Here is a 17,344-nt window from a genome sequence, read left to right as displayed (position 1 = left end):
TGACAAAAAAAATCCCATATCCTTCTCTTCTGGATACTCTCATTCACTGTGCTGTTGAAACACCTATAACAACCTCTCATAGTGTTGATGAACTGTTTCCTTCAGCTTGTGGGTATTTCTTTTAATTTTAACCCAATTCACATCTTTTGGTGTCACTCTTCCCTTCAGAAAATTAATCACAGACTCATATTTCTCCATTACTTCAGGAGATGGTGCATTTGTTTCAACATCCCTCACTGGTGCTTCTTTTGGCCATTGCACCGATGTCCAGCATTCAGCCCATAAATAAGCAGGTACCACTATGTCAAAAAATATATTTAAATTAGTCCAGAAAACCTTGGACATTTTTATAAACTGTTCTACTTGTGCATAGCACTGCAATGGCTTGTCTCTTAATTTTGGAAAATGATTAGTAAATGCTGCCAATCCACCTAGACTCCATCATTTTCCTCACCCTTCTTCCCTGCTCTAGCCGCATCTCTCTTTTTCTTTTCAGGCTTCTTGTCAATTCAATTTAAAATTTTTCAGTGTCACTCCATTTGCGAATGCACTTTACTAGTTCCATAATATATATTCAAATTCCTGCAATTTGCATGTTTACTATGGCTGGATCATCCAATTGGACCATATAACTTTAATGCAAATAAAACCTTTTGGAAAGATCAATTTCGTATTTCTGGGCTTTTTCAGTCAATTTGTCAAGTACCATAGCTGCTCTCCTTGTAATTTCCTTACTCAGATAAATCAGTTCTCTTCTCTGGTATTTCTCTATGCATTCCAATTCTAAACATTTTCTTATTATTTAATCTAGTTTCACATTTAATTTAGTAATGTTTAAAGGCTTTTCTATCTTTGAATCTGTTTTCCCAAGCGTCTCTATTCCTTCCGTCTTTTTAATTCCTGCTGCTTCTTCCAACCATGCTGGCATACTCCCTCCCTCAGAAGAGCTTACATCAAAAGGATTCATGGGGCTTGTATAAACTAATATATATATATATATATATATATATATATATATATATATATATATATATATATATATATATATATATATATATATATATATATATATATATATATATATATATATATATATATATATATATCCTTGTATTGTCTGGGGTGGCTTCCACTCAACAATTTTGTGAAGTTGGAGCAAATTCTGTTGGAGGTGTACATTTGGACGTGCACTTGCAACAACCGTAGGGACTGCTTGGATGTTTACAGAAGTCATCAGAGCTATGCTACAAATGGCATTTGTATTAGATCCAGGCGGAACAGTAACCGGTGGTCGAACCAAAAATGGTGGAATAATTCAGAATACTTGTGACTTTACAAGCACTCCAAATTATTCTACCAGTTGTGGTTCAACCACTGGTTACAGTTCCCAATGGAACTAATGCAAATGCAGTTCGTAGCATACCTCTGATTTGCTCTCAGCATAGTTCTGATGTTTAAATTGTGCCACATCTGGATCCACAGGAGCAGTTGCTATGGCACCACATGTACCAATACTTGGCTCATCTTCTTCAATGGGGGTTGCAAAAGGTGGACTTCTTGAAACTAACATCCCCTGAATCTGTATCCATCTCATCCTTCTCCTTGTTATCCCTCCTATTTCCTGCCTGAGTTACTTCCAAAGTAATCAGTGGGTACAATCTGATTCCCTCTGTTATAGCCTTTCTCCATTTATGTTGTCCTTCATCCGACTGAGCATCTGCCTGGTTGTGCACTGCTTTTTTGTTCTCATCTGGTATTTTTCCCTCTCCTTTTCCCCCACAACCTTTTTCCATACACTCAGGGGTTCATGTTAAACAGATCTAAGTGGTGGCGTAATTTCATATAATTTTCCATTCAAGTTATCAAGAATCCAGGTATTATATGTTCCATATCCAGGGAAAGTCAAGGCACCTTCTTTCTCAGCGATCTTAGACCATTGATAAAAACAATTACAAGGGCCTAACCTATGTTCTGTTATCATAACGTATGCAGGCATTCCTTCAGGAGGGCTTCTTCACCGTTCCATAGCAAAATTGTAACATCCTTTTTCACCAAATTCTTACAAACATATAATAATTTTAATTTAATGAGAGACAAGCCGGATGTAATTAAATATTATGATTTTGTTCTATATATGCCAATTCTTCACAATCCAATCCTATTGCAGCTTCTAATTTCTTGAATTCGGTCTACAAATCCAATTATAATTGTCACTTTTCTACTGTCCAATCTCAAAGGGCACTTTGACGTCACCAATAAACCCCAGCTCAAAACACACCAACCAACCAATCCCAGCTCAAAATAATGTGGCGTGTAACCACACTCCTTGCAACGGCTCACCCCCTTTACATTTTCTCACGCATTCACACAACTTCAACTAAACTATTTTTTTAACTCAACAAAACCTCTTCTTGTTTGCTTTTCTAAAATAAATAATAGTATAACAATCACTCAAGAGTGTTTCCCACACTCTCAAGAGAAATCTCAACCAGTCTAAAATCACCCAAACCAAAGCACCTTCCCCTGTTTGCGCAATTAGGTTCCATTAACATTGATCAATGTTAATCAATCACAGCAATACTTAGTATCTCTATCTCAATGGTAAAGGAGATGATACCTCACACTCTACACCTCAAATCGTTCAAACAAGGATTCTATTTATTTATTTGGTATACCAGGATAATTCGCCTATAGCAAGCTTAAAATCATCAACCTCTTTCTCTTCAACAGTTTTCGATACCCTCACTCAATCATCCATTCAGCCTCAAAATATTTCTATCTCAACAAAAACACAATTATCATAAGCCATGCATCACCCTATTAATACTACCATTTTCAAACCGCAAACACTTTCTAGTGCCACCTCCTCAGATCTTCAAGTTCTGTACAATGGACTCAGGAATCGGGAGTTTTAGTCTCATTAGGGAATTATTTAATAGCTTCATTCAGAGTGTGAATCATCCTCTGCTACCAGAAAATTGATAGCATGGATATCAGCGGTTTGGTTCATAAATTATCCAGTACTCAGTTCAACCCAGAACTTACAAAGTGAGATCCCGCTCAGTGCTGTTTTCTTTTCCAGGTCAATGGATCTTTGCCACCATTTTAGAATGGACCATAAATCAAAACCTTTCAAATAACATCATAATTTTAGTCATTTAGTTTGGTCAATAATGATAGTTTGGGATAGGTTCAAAAGCCTTTATTGTCTCACTAGGAGATAAGCAAATTCTTTAATTGTTTTATTCAAATTAGTAAATCGGATAAATCCATTTACAGAAATATCAAAACAATCATGGTTAGAGACAATCATGAAATAGAGCAAACAGCGTGTTCCATAAAGGTACAAATCCCTATCCCACTTAAGCTAAATTTAGAGAGTTAAATAGAACCCATAAAGAGTTCCTGGAAAGAGTGAGATCGGACGAGAATTTAAGCAGATGGAACTCCCAATAAAGAGCAGCTCAAGAAACCCAGCTGAGTCTCCATATTATAGCATAGGGTGCTGCAGTAGCTACACCCGTATAGCCATAAGGAAAAGAAAAAGAACACATTGAAAGTGTCACTGCCCAAGTGGCAAGTAACTAAAGCGGTCAGCAGTAGCTCTCAGCTAAGGTCTGCAAAAGAGGGCATCAGCGAAGTTCAGGAAAAGAACTCCTCATGAGGAGTAGTTCATAAAAATATGCCAAACTCTAGCTCGGAAACACGCACTAATAAAAAAACACAAAACATGTATCAATATATTTGGGTATCAGGTCATCTCAAGCCAATGAAGACCAATTGTCCGATCGTCTGCAGCTTCCTCCATCGATCCCATGGTAAACGCACGAAGTAGAAGGTATAAACTATCTAAATGTATCAGTTAGTTACTAAACATTCATACTGTTGCATTCATTTTGAGTTTCTCCTGAGAAACTCAACAGTCTCTAAGCTAAGCTTGTTCAGGGTCCACTGTATAACAATGAACTACTCTAAAGGCAGAAACATTTTAATTCAGCATCCTGGTTAAATCATGAGGTTTACGTCTTCTTGTAAGCGCTATTTGTTTTAATATACTGTTCTTTATTCATCATTGTGTGAATATGTGGTAGCTAGATACGATCTAAATACAATTATGAGAACATGCAGCTTGGAAGGAAGTTATACAGTTATATATAGTCAGCGCATTCTACAGTAATGACAAGTTTAAGCAATTCAAATGCAGGTCAGCTAGATTGGTTTAGCATTTCCTAAAACTTTTATTTATTAAAGAGAGAAAATAAAGGAAGATAGAAAAACGAAAATGCCTAGTCTGGTCCTAGCAATGTAAATACAATAGAAATTATGGCTTAGTGCACATTGCACCATTTGGTTGCTTGCCATTTTGAAAACAAGCTGCGCATTAATTCTATGTACAAGCATATCTAAGTTTAATAAAGGCACTCTCTCCCTATGTGTCTGTTTCAATGAAAATAACATTTCTAAATTATATTTTCTGTTTTATCATAGTACTTAAGCTGATATTTAACTGGCATCCCAGTATTTAGAACGCCACCAGACAAACAGTAAAATTAGTTGTCATTTCACAAACATTATATAATCTCTGCTATTGAGCCAGCAACAGGTGGCATAATTGAGAAACTCCAGGGTTGACACAGTGGCCTTCTAAATAGCTTCTCCCAAAAATAATAACCGTGAAAACATAGCAATTAACTTTCTATTTTTTATTAGAAAACATAGAAGACACAAGCCTAGCCATACAATTACGACAAGTAAAGTTTACCTGTTCAACACTAAGTTCATATTTTGGGAGGTGCATCACTGCTTCTCGTATTTGATTCCCAAAAGGAGGATGTCTATTCAATATCTATAACAAAAATAGATATAAAAATATTATTCTCATCAAAATAGCCATAATATAAAAATATGTTAACTACAAGCACTACGAATTCTCATGTATGTGCTTTCAGATAACAAAGTATAAACTTTCTCAGTAGTAAAATACCAAAAACTATCTAGCAACGGGACATGTTTGGATGAACTATAGAATAGCACATTATGAGCCTGATTCTCAAAAAAGTTGGTAGCTTTCTTTTCTTGAAGTATATTTCTCATTTTAAAGGTTTCCACAAATTTGTCTGTAAAGCTAGAGATACACGCCGGTTTTCACAAGCGCTCCTAGAAAATCTGTCAGAATTCTCATTTACAACAGGCACTTTCGCATGTGTAAATGCTGATGGTGTACAATTACAAATGAAAACATACATCACAATTGTACATTTAAATAATAAAACCCTCTTTTTATCCATGTGAACATATTTTTCCTGTGAATGAACTCTTCCCCTGGAGCATACACCATTTTTAAAATTGTTTCTTTCCCGTTTTCGGCACGAAAACGGACTTACTTCTGATGCGTACACATTAGTAAATCCTCATTCCTCATTGATAGACCGATTGTATGGTTCCTGAGGCGTGAGCCAGGAACAGTGAACCTTTTTTAATGAAACTTTTTTAAATTTGTACTTTGTGTGTTATAATTTGTTAAATCATTCCCTGAGCACTTCTCACCTTCTGTGCACGCTCGGGCTCACCGCGCTGAAGCTGGGGCCACAGCAGCCGATTTAACGCTGCAAACAGATAACCCACACCGCCATCTTGGGTGAGTCAAAGGACGAGCAGATTACTTGCTTGGCCCTCCCACCCTGACCGCTATAAAAAAGCCAATTCATTTGACGCTTTCCACACTGACAGACCGATTGTATGGTTCCTGAGGCGTGAGCCGGGAACAGTGAACCTTTTTTAATGAAACTTTTTTAAATTTGTACTTTGTGTGTTATAATTTGTTAAATCATTCCCTGAGCACTTCTCACCTTCTGTGCACGCTCGCGCTCACCGCGCTGAAGCTGGGGCCACAGCAGCCGATTTAACGCTGCAAACAGATAACCAGCACCACCATCTTGGGTGAGTCAGAGGGCGAGCAGATTACTTGCTCGGCCCTCCCTCCCTGATCGCTATAAAATGGTAGCTCCTCCCCGGAAGCACAGCGGACGGGTGCAGCGGGCGCGGCGGCGGCACACCAAAGGCAAGCCCGTCTGCACCCGTCCGAGCCTGTTCCGAGCCTAGGGCCACCCCCCCTGGATCACAGACTCCTCATCCATCACACTCAGGTATCTGCTATGATGCTGGCTACTTAAAATTTCTCAACATCAATAATGGCCATTGCACCTCGATCAACCTACATGCTCTAAACTATGCTCCATATACCTGCCCCCATTGTTCATTTCATATGGACCACCCCCACTTATCAAATCCAGTTGTTACATCTTATAATAAACCTCCCAATACCATCAAACTAGCCCTTCGAAACGTGCGATCACTCCCGAAACATAGGTATGAAATTGCACACCTTATTGAAAGTTGGCACCTCGACATCCTGTTACTCACCGAACCTGGGGAGACCAGGAGTCCGATCCTGATTTTACCTCAGCTACTCAGGAGGGTTTCTCTAACATCAGACTTGATAGATCGCTTAAAAGAGGGGGGGGGGGTTAGCAATTATATATTGCGATACTTTTCGCTTACGCACAGAACCTTTAAGAATTAACACATGCAAGGCTCTAAATTTCTCTTTTGTTACTCCTTATTCCACCTCTTTTAGAGGCATTTTGCTTTATCGCCCCCCCTGGTCCCCGCTCCACTTTTCTCTCCTCTTTGAGTCACCTCTTAGAGCCAATTCCTGGAGAAAATAACTTTACCATCTTGGGTGATTTTAATTTTCACCTAGAGAGGAAGAAGGATCCTGACACTCACTCCCTCCTCACTGAAATTAATGCAGCAGGTCTCATCCAACTTGTCCACTCCTCTACGCACCTAGCTGGACACACATTAGATGGAATTTTTTCTAATCTTAACTCCTTAACCATGGAGCATATAATACCACTCACATGGACAGATCACTCTGCTGTTTGCTTCAATATTCTTCCTCTGGCTCCAATCCTCATGAAATCTTGTAAACCTAACACTTTTAAATCCTGGAAAAATATTAATGTTCCCGAATTTAGTAATAAATTAGGTCCCTTGAAAGAAATTGACACTTCTGATCCAGAAGCCGCGGCCATCTATTACACTACATGTATTAAAACTGCAACTGACACCTCCGTTCCCATAAAAAACGTTCTGCCAACAGACTTTCAAACTCTGCCCCATGGTTTACTGAAGCACTCAGGTTAGACAAACAAAGATGCAGACGCCAGGAACGTAAGTGGCGCAATAATTATGAACCTCATGAAAAAAGTTGCTACAAAGAGAAGCTAAAAAACTACAAATTATCGATTATCACTCAGAAAAGCATTTTCTTTAACAATCAAATCGAATCAGCCCAAGATTCAATTAAACATCTTTTCAGGTCGTTTCCCATCTTTCCGGCCATGACAAATCCTCCACTACAGAAGCCTCTCAACCTATGTGCAATGCACTTTCTACTTATTTCCAAGAAAAGGTCTGTGATATCTACTCCAACTTTAACAAACTCACTAATGATACACATCAGACCCATACTCATACCATACCCAAATCCACACCCCCCAATCCCCCAATTTTTTCTTTCAATCACACTTCGCCTGAGCTAGTTCACAAACTTATGATGTCCACCAACTCTGGCTCACCCGACCACCCCTGCCCACCTTCAGTTTTTAAAATGGTCCCAGAGATGATCTCAATTGTTCTTGCAGACATCTTTAATGCCATGATTACATCTTGTACTTACCCTACCATATGGAAAAAGACAGTAATCAAGCCACTACTTAAAAAAACCACCTCAGATCCTTCCAAAGTAACTAGATACAGACCCATAGCATGCATTCCCTACCCATCTAAGATCAATGAAAAAATTATGAATATTCAATTATCTGAATATATAGATACTAACAACTGCTTAGATGCTTCCCAATTTGGATTCAGGAAGGGACACAGGACGGAAACGGCACTAATTAAAGCCTCAGATGAGATAAGAATGATCCTCGACAAAGGAGGTGCTGCGGTGCTCATATTATTTGACCTGTCCGTGGCTTCCGACACGGTCGATCATTCTATTCTTATCGACCGTGTCGGAAAAGCGGGAGTCTCATCAAATGCCGTCTCACTCCTGGCATCCTTCTTGACAGACCAAGAGCAATCGGTCTCCATGGGCACATTCTCTTCTGACTCCTTTTCACTACCTTGTGGAGTCCCTCAGGGATCCTCGCTGAGTCTAACATTTATGTGGCGGACTTAGCGAGGGTCATTAAAGCTCATCGTCTAGCAGTTACATTGTACGCAGACGATACACAGCTTGTCCTGGCCATCAACAACAACGGAATGGAAGTTGCTAATAAGTTCCAAAAAGGAATACTTGCCATATGTAATTGGATGAACTCAAACTGTCTGAAGCTTAACTCGGATAAAACCGAGGTGATGGTGTTTGGGAAACTCATTCCTGCATGGTCTCCCATCTGGTGGCCTCATGATCTCGGCCCCCCACCTATCCCTGTCACCAAGGTTAGAAATGTTGGCGTAATTTTTGACAACAGACTCTCATACACTCATCAAGCCAATTCAATAGTTTCTGCCTCCTTTTTTACACTTAAAATGATAAAAAAAACTTCAACCTTATCTTCCCTCAAACACCATAAATACTTTGATTTCAACTTTACTAATGTCCCGAGTCGACTACTGTAATGCCCTTATGCTTAATGCTCAAGAACAAGTAGTCAATAAACTTCAGCTGGTCCAAAACGCGGCTGCAAGACTCGTTACAGGTACACCAAAATTTAAACCTATTTCAAATATCATTCGCAAACTTCATTGGCTACCGATCAGACAGCGAATTAAATTCAAAGCCCTCTGTATTGCTTTCAAAAGCATTCATGAAAAAGCGCCTTCTTTTCTTAAAGATGTCCTTTGTCCCTATCGACCATCACGCACTCTCAGATCTGCTGATGCTAACCTTCTGAAAGTAATCAAAACTAATAAGGCTACTTGGGGAGACAGATCTTTCGCAGTAGCCACAGCTAAACTATGGAACACCTTGCCAGGAGATCTCAAGAACATCCCTACATTACTATCATTTAGGAAGCAGCTGAAGACCTGGTTATTTAATCACTAGATCCCACCATCTCTTGGGTCTAACCTTCAGTTTTTCTGTCAAAGCGCCAAGACACCCTTGGGTAAACGTGCGCTCAATAAATTGCATAGAATAAAAACTCGAGCTTCATGACCTCAAAACGTCTTTAATAAGCAGCAAAGGATATCTATACTTGAATGTGATCACATTTAGTCCTCTCATGTCAATGCAACTTCTTTCATTTGATCTTTCCGTGGTACAAAATCCAAACATGCCCCAGCAGTTGATTAAAAAGGAACAATCAAACAAACCATTGTGCAGCTTCTACTGTAAATAACCCTTAAGGACGTCCTTCTCCTTCTCAGAGAGTAAATAAGCCCAAAAGGGACAATGGCTCCAAGTTCAAATGGAAACGTGCAATTATGCGCCCTCTGGGGTGAAGTAAACAGGTGTCATGCTTATAAGAAGATTGGAGAAAAAGCAATGTCACGTAATGGCACAGAAGAAAAACCGAGAAGAAGGTTCCCTTGTGTGCAACTAACTCTAGTGCAACAGGCTGCAACAGGGCTCTTTGAATGTATACACCAGTAACAAGTGAATCTTCATAGCCTCTAGATGAGCAAAATTATACTGCACCGCAGTTAGTGGCACAAAAGGGAATCTTCTTTTCAGATTTGTATATCCATTTTGGTGGTTAAGGGTGGCCCTCCCTGTTTTGTGGAAAGAAGTCAAGCTGGCCACTATAATCTAAGAAGTAATATCTCCTGTTAACAATGGTCATAACAGACCTGTGATGACAAAAATATAGTACAAGATGACCAATTCACATAAGGATTATACCTCTTCAGCCTAGAAATTACAAAAATGACGGCATAATTGAGAGTGGTGATCATATCAAAAGATAACACTCCTATATTATCACCAAAAAGCACATACATTGAAGAAGACATTTATTGAATCAGAGCAGAAATCAGGAGTGATCCATAGACAGCAATAATCAATCACCTCTGGAGTCTTAACCTCCTTGAAATACCATTTGTTTGGGCTCAAACATGGAAAACAAATACTCCACAACTCCATTATCTAGCAAAGCAGATGTATTAACATCTCTCTTTTCTTATGTCCATATTGCAATTGCTAAAATGAACAGATGATTATCAATATCATTCATGTCATTCATAGATGACCCAATATGAGGGAACCAATGCACGCCGGTCTTCCTTTGAAGTGAGAGTTTTAACCACTTAAAAATTCCTTCTTTCTCTTTGCTTTCTTGCAGTTAATGTACAATCCAAATTGTTAAAGGAATAAAGTTCTCATAAAAGGACACTGAGACTTAATTAGCTTGCCCTTTATCTCTTCTCAATGAAGACAGTTATCTGAGTTCTCTCAAAGAAAGGTAGTTTCAAAAGCCAAATGGCAAAAACAAGTCCTATAAGTTAAACATCCTTTGTTCATTCCTAAATATCAGACACAACTTCTTCTGCAAAATACTATAAGCCACATGGGCCTTTTAACAAGAGTCAAGGGAAGAATTAAAATATCTTTAGTGGTTAACAGACCCACCATGGTCACAGGTGCCACTCTGCAAATAGATGATCCATGGAAGGCGCTGAAGGCTCAAAGATGAGGGTTGATTTGCTGTCCATTTAATTGTTTACCACCAGTAAAGAAGGAAGATGTCCTCTTCAATAAGCCTATGTAGGTGGGAGGATCAAGAAAGAATTTCTTCATCAGCAGAAGAAAGAGAATGAAGGAAGAAGGAAGGACTCTGTCTCTATTATGGCCAAAAAGGTTATTTGGCAAACAATTCTGATGAAGTTGGGAAATGGGGTTGCTCGCTCATGAATGACAAACCACGAGCGAGCTAGGCCAGGAAATTCAGTTTTGTTTGGTATAAGGCTCATATCTATTTACAAGGTACGATATTGATGCCTTAGTGTCCACAAAAACGAATTGCCTTTGTAGATTCTGGAGCATCAAAGTGTGTTATGGGCCTGCAATGTTGAAGAGAAATTACAGGTTTTAAATCAAAAGAAGATAAGACTCAAATATATCAAAAGAATTGATAGAATCAAGCTAATATCTAGGTTGGTAGAAGATCCAATTTGACATCAAAGAAGCATCTGATTTTTCTATTGTTTTGAAATTCCAGAGGTTGAGATGGTGCCATGATTGAGTGGAATTCTCCATCCCATACCTTCTTTTCTACTCACTGCTTTAAGGAATGCTATTTGATGAAAACAATAGAGGGAAGTAAAGAGCTTATGTATTTGCTAATTCAGAGATAGAGAGGCATTTCTGAATGTGGAGAACAATAGGGAAGTGTCCCCTGTTACCTAGCTAGACTTCTATGATATAGTAGTAAAAAAAGAAGCAGGCATATTACCTCCACATTTGCAGTATGATCGTCTCATGAATTTCACTTCTACAAATTTATCCGTTAATAGTTTAGAAAGTCGAAGTACACCAACAGTATTTGAAAGAAAGATTTTGAGACGGGATCCACACAACACTTGCTTTGCCTGCAGGAGCTCCAATCTATTTTCCACCAAAGTCTTGTGGAGAATATTGTACACGCATTGACTATAGAAAGTTAAATAATTTTACCATCAGAAACTGTTACCTTTTACCCCAAATTCCAGCCCTATTGGATCAAATAAAGACAGCAAAGATCTTCCAGGAGCTTATAATTTGGTCCGCATCTGAGAGGGGAACCTGTGAAAGCCTGTTTTTAATGCCAGATGGAAAAGTTATTTAACTGCCCTAACAATGTGTCTGGTGAATACTCTATCTACCTGTAGATTCCTCACCTATAGCACAATCCCCAGACGTCAGACTGGATCAGGAAAACCTTAAACCCTTGATGCTGCCTGTAGAGGGCGCTGGACTTGTTCGGATGTCAGGCAATGCCCAAGTCCATAAAGCACCAGCTTAGCATGTCAGTTTCAGTTTCCCCGCATTTTTTCCAAGTCTTTGAGGTGAGAAGGTCTGGAAAATTGCGCAAGTTTGTAGTACCAATATCGATAAATAGTATGGACTCTTGGTAACTGTCCCTAGGAGTCATCCATCAAAATGGGGAAGCAGGCAGGTCGGTGAGGAATCTTCAGGTAGAGAAAGGATCCACCAGATACATTGTTACTGCAGGTAAATACCTTTTCCTTCTGATGGATACTTCTACCTGCATGTTCCTCACCTGTAGAACTGACTTCATAAGCAAAACCTTCCCAGAAGGAGGGTTGGATGATTCAGATCAGGGAAATCCAACAAGACAAATCTAGCGAAGTGCCCATCCCTGCAAAACTCTGCATCAAGGCAGTAATGCTTCACAAAGGTGTGTAAGGGAGCCCACATCGACATTTTACATATTTATGTAATCAAGACACCCTGAACCAATGCCATAGTGATGGATTTAGGTCTGTTGAAATGGGCTCTTATTCCTTCAGGTGGTTACTTCTTGGTAAGGGCATAGCAGATTTTAATGTAGAGGATGATCCATTGGTACAGAGTTCGCTTCTAAACTGCCTTCATTTTCTTGGCTCCACAATAGCACACAAAGAGATGGTTATCAGTACTGCTAGGGCACAGGGTTCGGCTCATCACTTACACATCACCAAGAACCCCGCATACAGCTTGATGGATCTTTATTCTCAGCTGGGGCGTAAAGAGTTAAGTCTCAATATAAATCTTTATTAATTATCATTACCTTAGTTCAGTCAATGAAGAGACTTAAGCTGAGTTAAAGGGTTTTATTTACAAATATTTTAGTAAGAAGGTAGGTCAATTCAGTAAATCAAAATAAAGCATTAATACAAAAAATGCAACAAGTGTGTTCCATAAAATAAATTCCCTATTCTAAGCTATGTCAAGATAAATGCAAGGAGGATTTAAGGTGGCAGTTCAGATACCCATGAAGAGTTCTAATAAGAGAAGTGAACCTAAGAATACAGCTTTAGCAGGATAAGCTGGAAAACATTCTCAATTGAAGTAATAGCAGATCAAGAAATAAACCAAGACTTCTCATAAAGAATTGTCAAGGACCTCAGTAAAGAGTCTCCTCTCAGTGAGTTAGGAGAAGGGAACAGAATGAGAGGCTGATCTCAGTCTAAGGAAAAGGATGATTGAAAACTCAATCAGTCTGCTCTGCATTAAAAGGGTGGAAGAATCTTCTAACTTGTCTAGAAAAACATACTAATATAAACACGTTTTCTATGTTGCAACTTTAGTATTCTTTCTTCTTCATGTTGACCAATAAAATGTAAGCCTGCTCCTGGGAACAGGTCTACTACCCATCTTCTCACTAGAATACAATTGTCTTTTAACCATGTGTCCTTAAATGCTGCGGCACATCCTTTCTTGTTTTTAAAAAGTCTTCCCATGAATACCTGTCATCTAAATCTTTTGTGGTCTGAATCTCACTATCAGTCGTCTAATACAACAAATATCTGTCATTAATTATAAAACAGTAGCTTTCAAAATTGCAACGTCTGCAGCAAAAAGAAGTAAAACAACTTGCACAACTGTCATTTAAAGTGAACAACAAGTATTTTAGCATTATTGGTCCTTCACTTTAAAACATGGCATCCTCAATCATGTCAATTTTAGAATCCGTGCAATATTTCTAGGTAATGCTGTCTACTACACTTTTTGAATTTGACACTCTTCATTTTTAAATGTAAATTCTGCACATTGTATATTTACCAGGTGGTAATTAATAGCCTGCCACCAGTCCAACTGATGCAACTGTTTCTCCTCCTTGAAAGGATGAGGTGCCGGGTAGAATGTTTAGACGGTAATGAATTGGGTGAGTGGAAAAGGAATGATCATCTTGGGAAGGAAAACAGTCTGTTTCATAGCTCAGGACCTGTAGCTCACTGACCTGTCTACCAGACATGATGGCAACTAAAAAGTCTGAGAGTCAACATGTGAAGTGCTCAACTGTGGAGAAGCTCAAACGAAGTCTCCATCAAGAACATATTCAAGCACCCCTAAGTTACAATCGTTTGAATGAGAGGAAAAAGGCTAGTCAGGCCTTTAAGAAAACATTAGACAATAGGAGACTTAAACAGAGATGGCTTATCCAGCAGTCAGAGGAAAGCAGACAAGGACGCTAAATAATCATTCACAGTGCCTACGACACACCCTCTTTAAGCGAGGTAAAGTGTGTACTGCAGCACTTGGGTTATTGGCCTACTAAGGATCCACACCATTGTCTGGACACCAAGCAACAAAGTTTCCCCATCTTCCAGAGTAAGCTGACATAATAGAGGGGCACCGGCATACAATATTATGTCTACCACCTCTATTGGCAGTTGAAATAGAGCTCAATTGTACCCGCTCAATCTCCAAGATTGAAGGTGGAGACCTTTGAGACTGGGGTGCATAACCAGTCCCCCCAACTAGGAGAGGAGGTTCAGCCTGATTGGCAGGCAGAACAGAGAAAATGTGGAGAAGTGCAGGAGGCCCACATAGCACACCTGTCTCAGCCAAGTCGCAGCTATAAGAGTGAATTGGGCCCGATCTTGGCAAATCTTCCGGAGAACCCACGGAATCAAGGGTATGGAGGAAATGCGTAATGGAGCTGAAACATCAACCTCAGCTGAAAGAGGTCCCCAAAGGCTCCCTTCAATGGATACTGGAGGGCACAGAATTGCTGGTACTGAGATTTTTCTGAAGATGCAAATACATCAACCTGAGGATTGCCTCGCTGGTCGTAGATGTCCTGAATTACCTCAGGTAGGAGACACCACTCTTGATCCACAAGTTAACGCCGTCTCAGACTGTCAGCTCTGATGTCCAGAGAACCCGCTAGGTGATTGATGGTGAGCCAGATCCCTTGGAGGCATGCCAAAGACCACAGTCTCAAAGCCTCCAGACAAAGGAGGTGAGACCCTACTCCCCCTTGCTTGTTGATATACCACATTGCAGTCATGTTGTCCCAAAAGATCTGGATGGACCAGCCTACAATGGAGGGGAGGAAGGCCTTGAATGCCAGCCTTATTGCTTGCAATTCTAATAGGTTGGTATTAAGAACCTGCTCTTCTGGAGACCAGAGTAACCTGAACTTTCAAACCTCCAAGTGAGCTCCCCCACCCAGGGAGCAAGCATCCGTAACAACTGCAGTCACGGCCGGAGAAGGAGTAAAGGCAATTCCATATGTCACGTTGTTCGCCTTGTTGCCCCACTAAGCCACATCTGCTGCAGCGCTGGGGGAGATCACAAAGAAATCTAACAGGACAACCCTGTACTAGAGTCACTGCCTGCGGAGGCACCACAGAAGGGCCCTCAGGACAGGAACTCTTGCGTCTGACTGGAAAAGTGGAATCATTTCACGAATGTCTGTTATCCTCTGTAGAGGAGGCAGGTGTGGAGAAGAGTGGTGTCCAGTACGAAATCTATGAACTGGACTCATTGGGAGGGCCACAGGTGAGATCAGGGCTCGTTGATCAAAAATGCCAAGTTGAAGAACAGAGACGTTGTCAACCCCAGGTGGTGCAACACTATCTCTTGGCTCCTGGCTTTGAGGAGCCAGCCATCCAGGTACAGGACGATCAGCACATTTGACCATCTGAGATAGGGTGCAACCACTGCCATCACCTTGGTGAAGACTCAAGGTGCCGATGTCAATCCAACGGGGTGTACCTCATACTGGTACTGCGTAGAACCCACCATGGGGAAGTACACATTCTGCAGGTCCAGAAACACTATCTAGTCTTCAACCTCCAATGCCAGTAGAACTTGAGCTAGGGTCAGCATTCTGAACTTCTCAATTTTGAGGAAGAAATTCAAGCTCCTGAGTTCGAGATTGGGACTTAAAACGCCATCCTTCTTGGGAGCCAGGAAGTACTGTGTATAGCAACTTTGGCCTATGTCCTTGTCTGACACTAAATCCACTGCCCCTTTCAGAAGGAAAGCTTTCACTTCTTGCTGTAAAATGGAAAAATGATTGGGAGGTGGGGAAGGAGGAAGAAGTGGGATGGAAGGCTTAACTTGAAGGAAGGAAAGGGTGTAGCTCCTTTCCATAATCTGACAAACCCACTGTTCCAAATAAATGGCCTTCCAAGCCACAAGAAAATGTGACACCCTCCCTCTATAAAAGGCTCTGTGTGGGGCTGTAGTGACAAACTAGGCTTACTTACCTTGATGCGTGGGGGAGGAAGAGGAGGAAGAGGAGGAGGTTTGCAAGATAGATCTATGGCCTTGTCCTCTAGAACAACCCCTCAATTGGCAAATAAGGGGGTTAGATTTTTGCTGGGGCAGCTTATATTGCCTGGAATGGAAGGATTCTCTCCCAAAGTCACAAAAGCAGCAAAAGGACTGAATGTCCTTGGTTGTTGGTGTCAGCTGAGGACCCAGTGAACATGCCATGGACCTTGATGCTTTTAACTTTTCCAGTACCAAATCTGCCTTATCACCGAAGAGGCACACTCCGTCTAAAGGAAAATCTATTAAATTGGGCTGAATGTCAGAAGAGAAATTCGATGTTCGGAGCAAAGCATTGTGACGAATGGAGACAGAGGTGCCCATGGCCCAATCGTTGGAATCAGGTTTGTCAAGTGCCAACTTAATCTTGTTGAGGAAGCATTCTGTCCATCAGCAATGACCTGCAGGGAATGGTCTTTTATGTCAGCATCATTAGGGCCATGTCCCACAAAACATGATTATATCTGTCTAGAAAACAATTGGCATTTAATGGCTTGAAGGCCATACTTCAGGCCAAAAAAGCTTTCTTGTCCCAAGCATCTAGTCTTTTGGACTCACTGTCCAATGGTATTGTTGAAAAAGCTCCCCCCAACTGCCTACTGAAGCAGGACACCTGTATCACCAGGCTCTCTAGTGAAGGATGTGTTGAAAGGAATTGCTGGTCACCTGCTGCTGAGCGGTAGCATGAAGCACAAAGCCTGTTCACTGCCGGTATAGATGACGGCTACTCCCAAGCCGCCAGGACAGGGGTCAGTATTTAGATTTCTGGTGGTGTCTCCTCCACTTGGCGGATGAGGAAGATGGAGTATGGGAAGGGCATTGAGAACTTTTCTAGCAGCATTGGGCATCCCGGGCCAGATCTGAAAAAGAGCTTGGCCTCCTGCACCTTGATGGCCTTGGGGTTCATTCTGAGGCAGGTAGAGCAAGTTTTGATGTCATGGGGAGGATAAAGGTAAAGAGTGGGAGAAGTGGAAAGACAAACTGATGGAGGCATAAGGCAGATGCTTTGGCATAGAAACAAGTGGACTGCAAAATATGGAAATGGAGAAAAGAAGTGGAAAT

The 17,344-nt window shown here is 40.6% G+C and overlaps 1 protein-coding gene across 1 annotated transcript in view; it reads right to left on the bottom strand.

Annotated features, from left to right (window-relative positions):
- The window catches only part of HFM1 (helicase for meiosis 1), a 2,890,879-nt gene that overhangs the window by 1,050,295 nt on the left and 1,823,240 nt on the right, over nt 1-17,344 (bottom strand). The window contains exon 26 of the mRNA XM_086925623.1: nt 4,763-4,846. Coding sequence (XP_086781749.1) covers nt 4,763-4,846 — 84 coding nt within the window. The remainder of the gene's footprint in view (nt 1-4,762; nt 4,847-17,344) is intronic.

The sequence above is a fragment of the Lissotriton vulgaris genome, chromosome 1_1 (genome assembly GCF_964263255.1).
Source record: "Lissotriton vulgaris chromosome 1_1, aLisVul1.2, whole genome shotgun sequence".
Classification (NCBI taxonomy): Eukaryota; Metazoa; Chordata; class Amphibia; order Caudata; family Salamandridae; genus Lissotriton; species Lissotriton vulgaris.
Note: the sequence above shows the minus strand (reverse complement) of the source record. Positions and strands in the feature narration are given on the sequence as shown.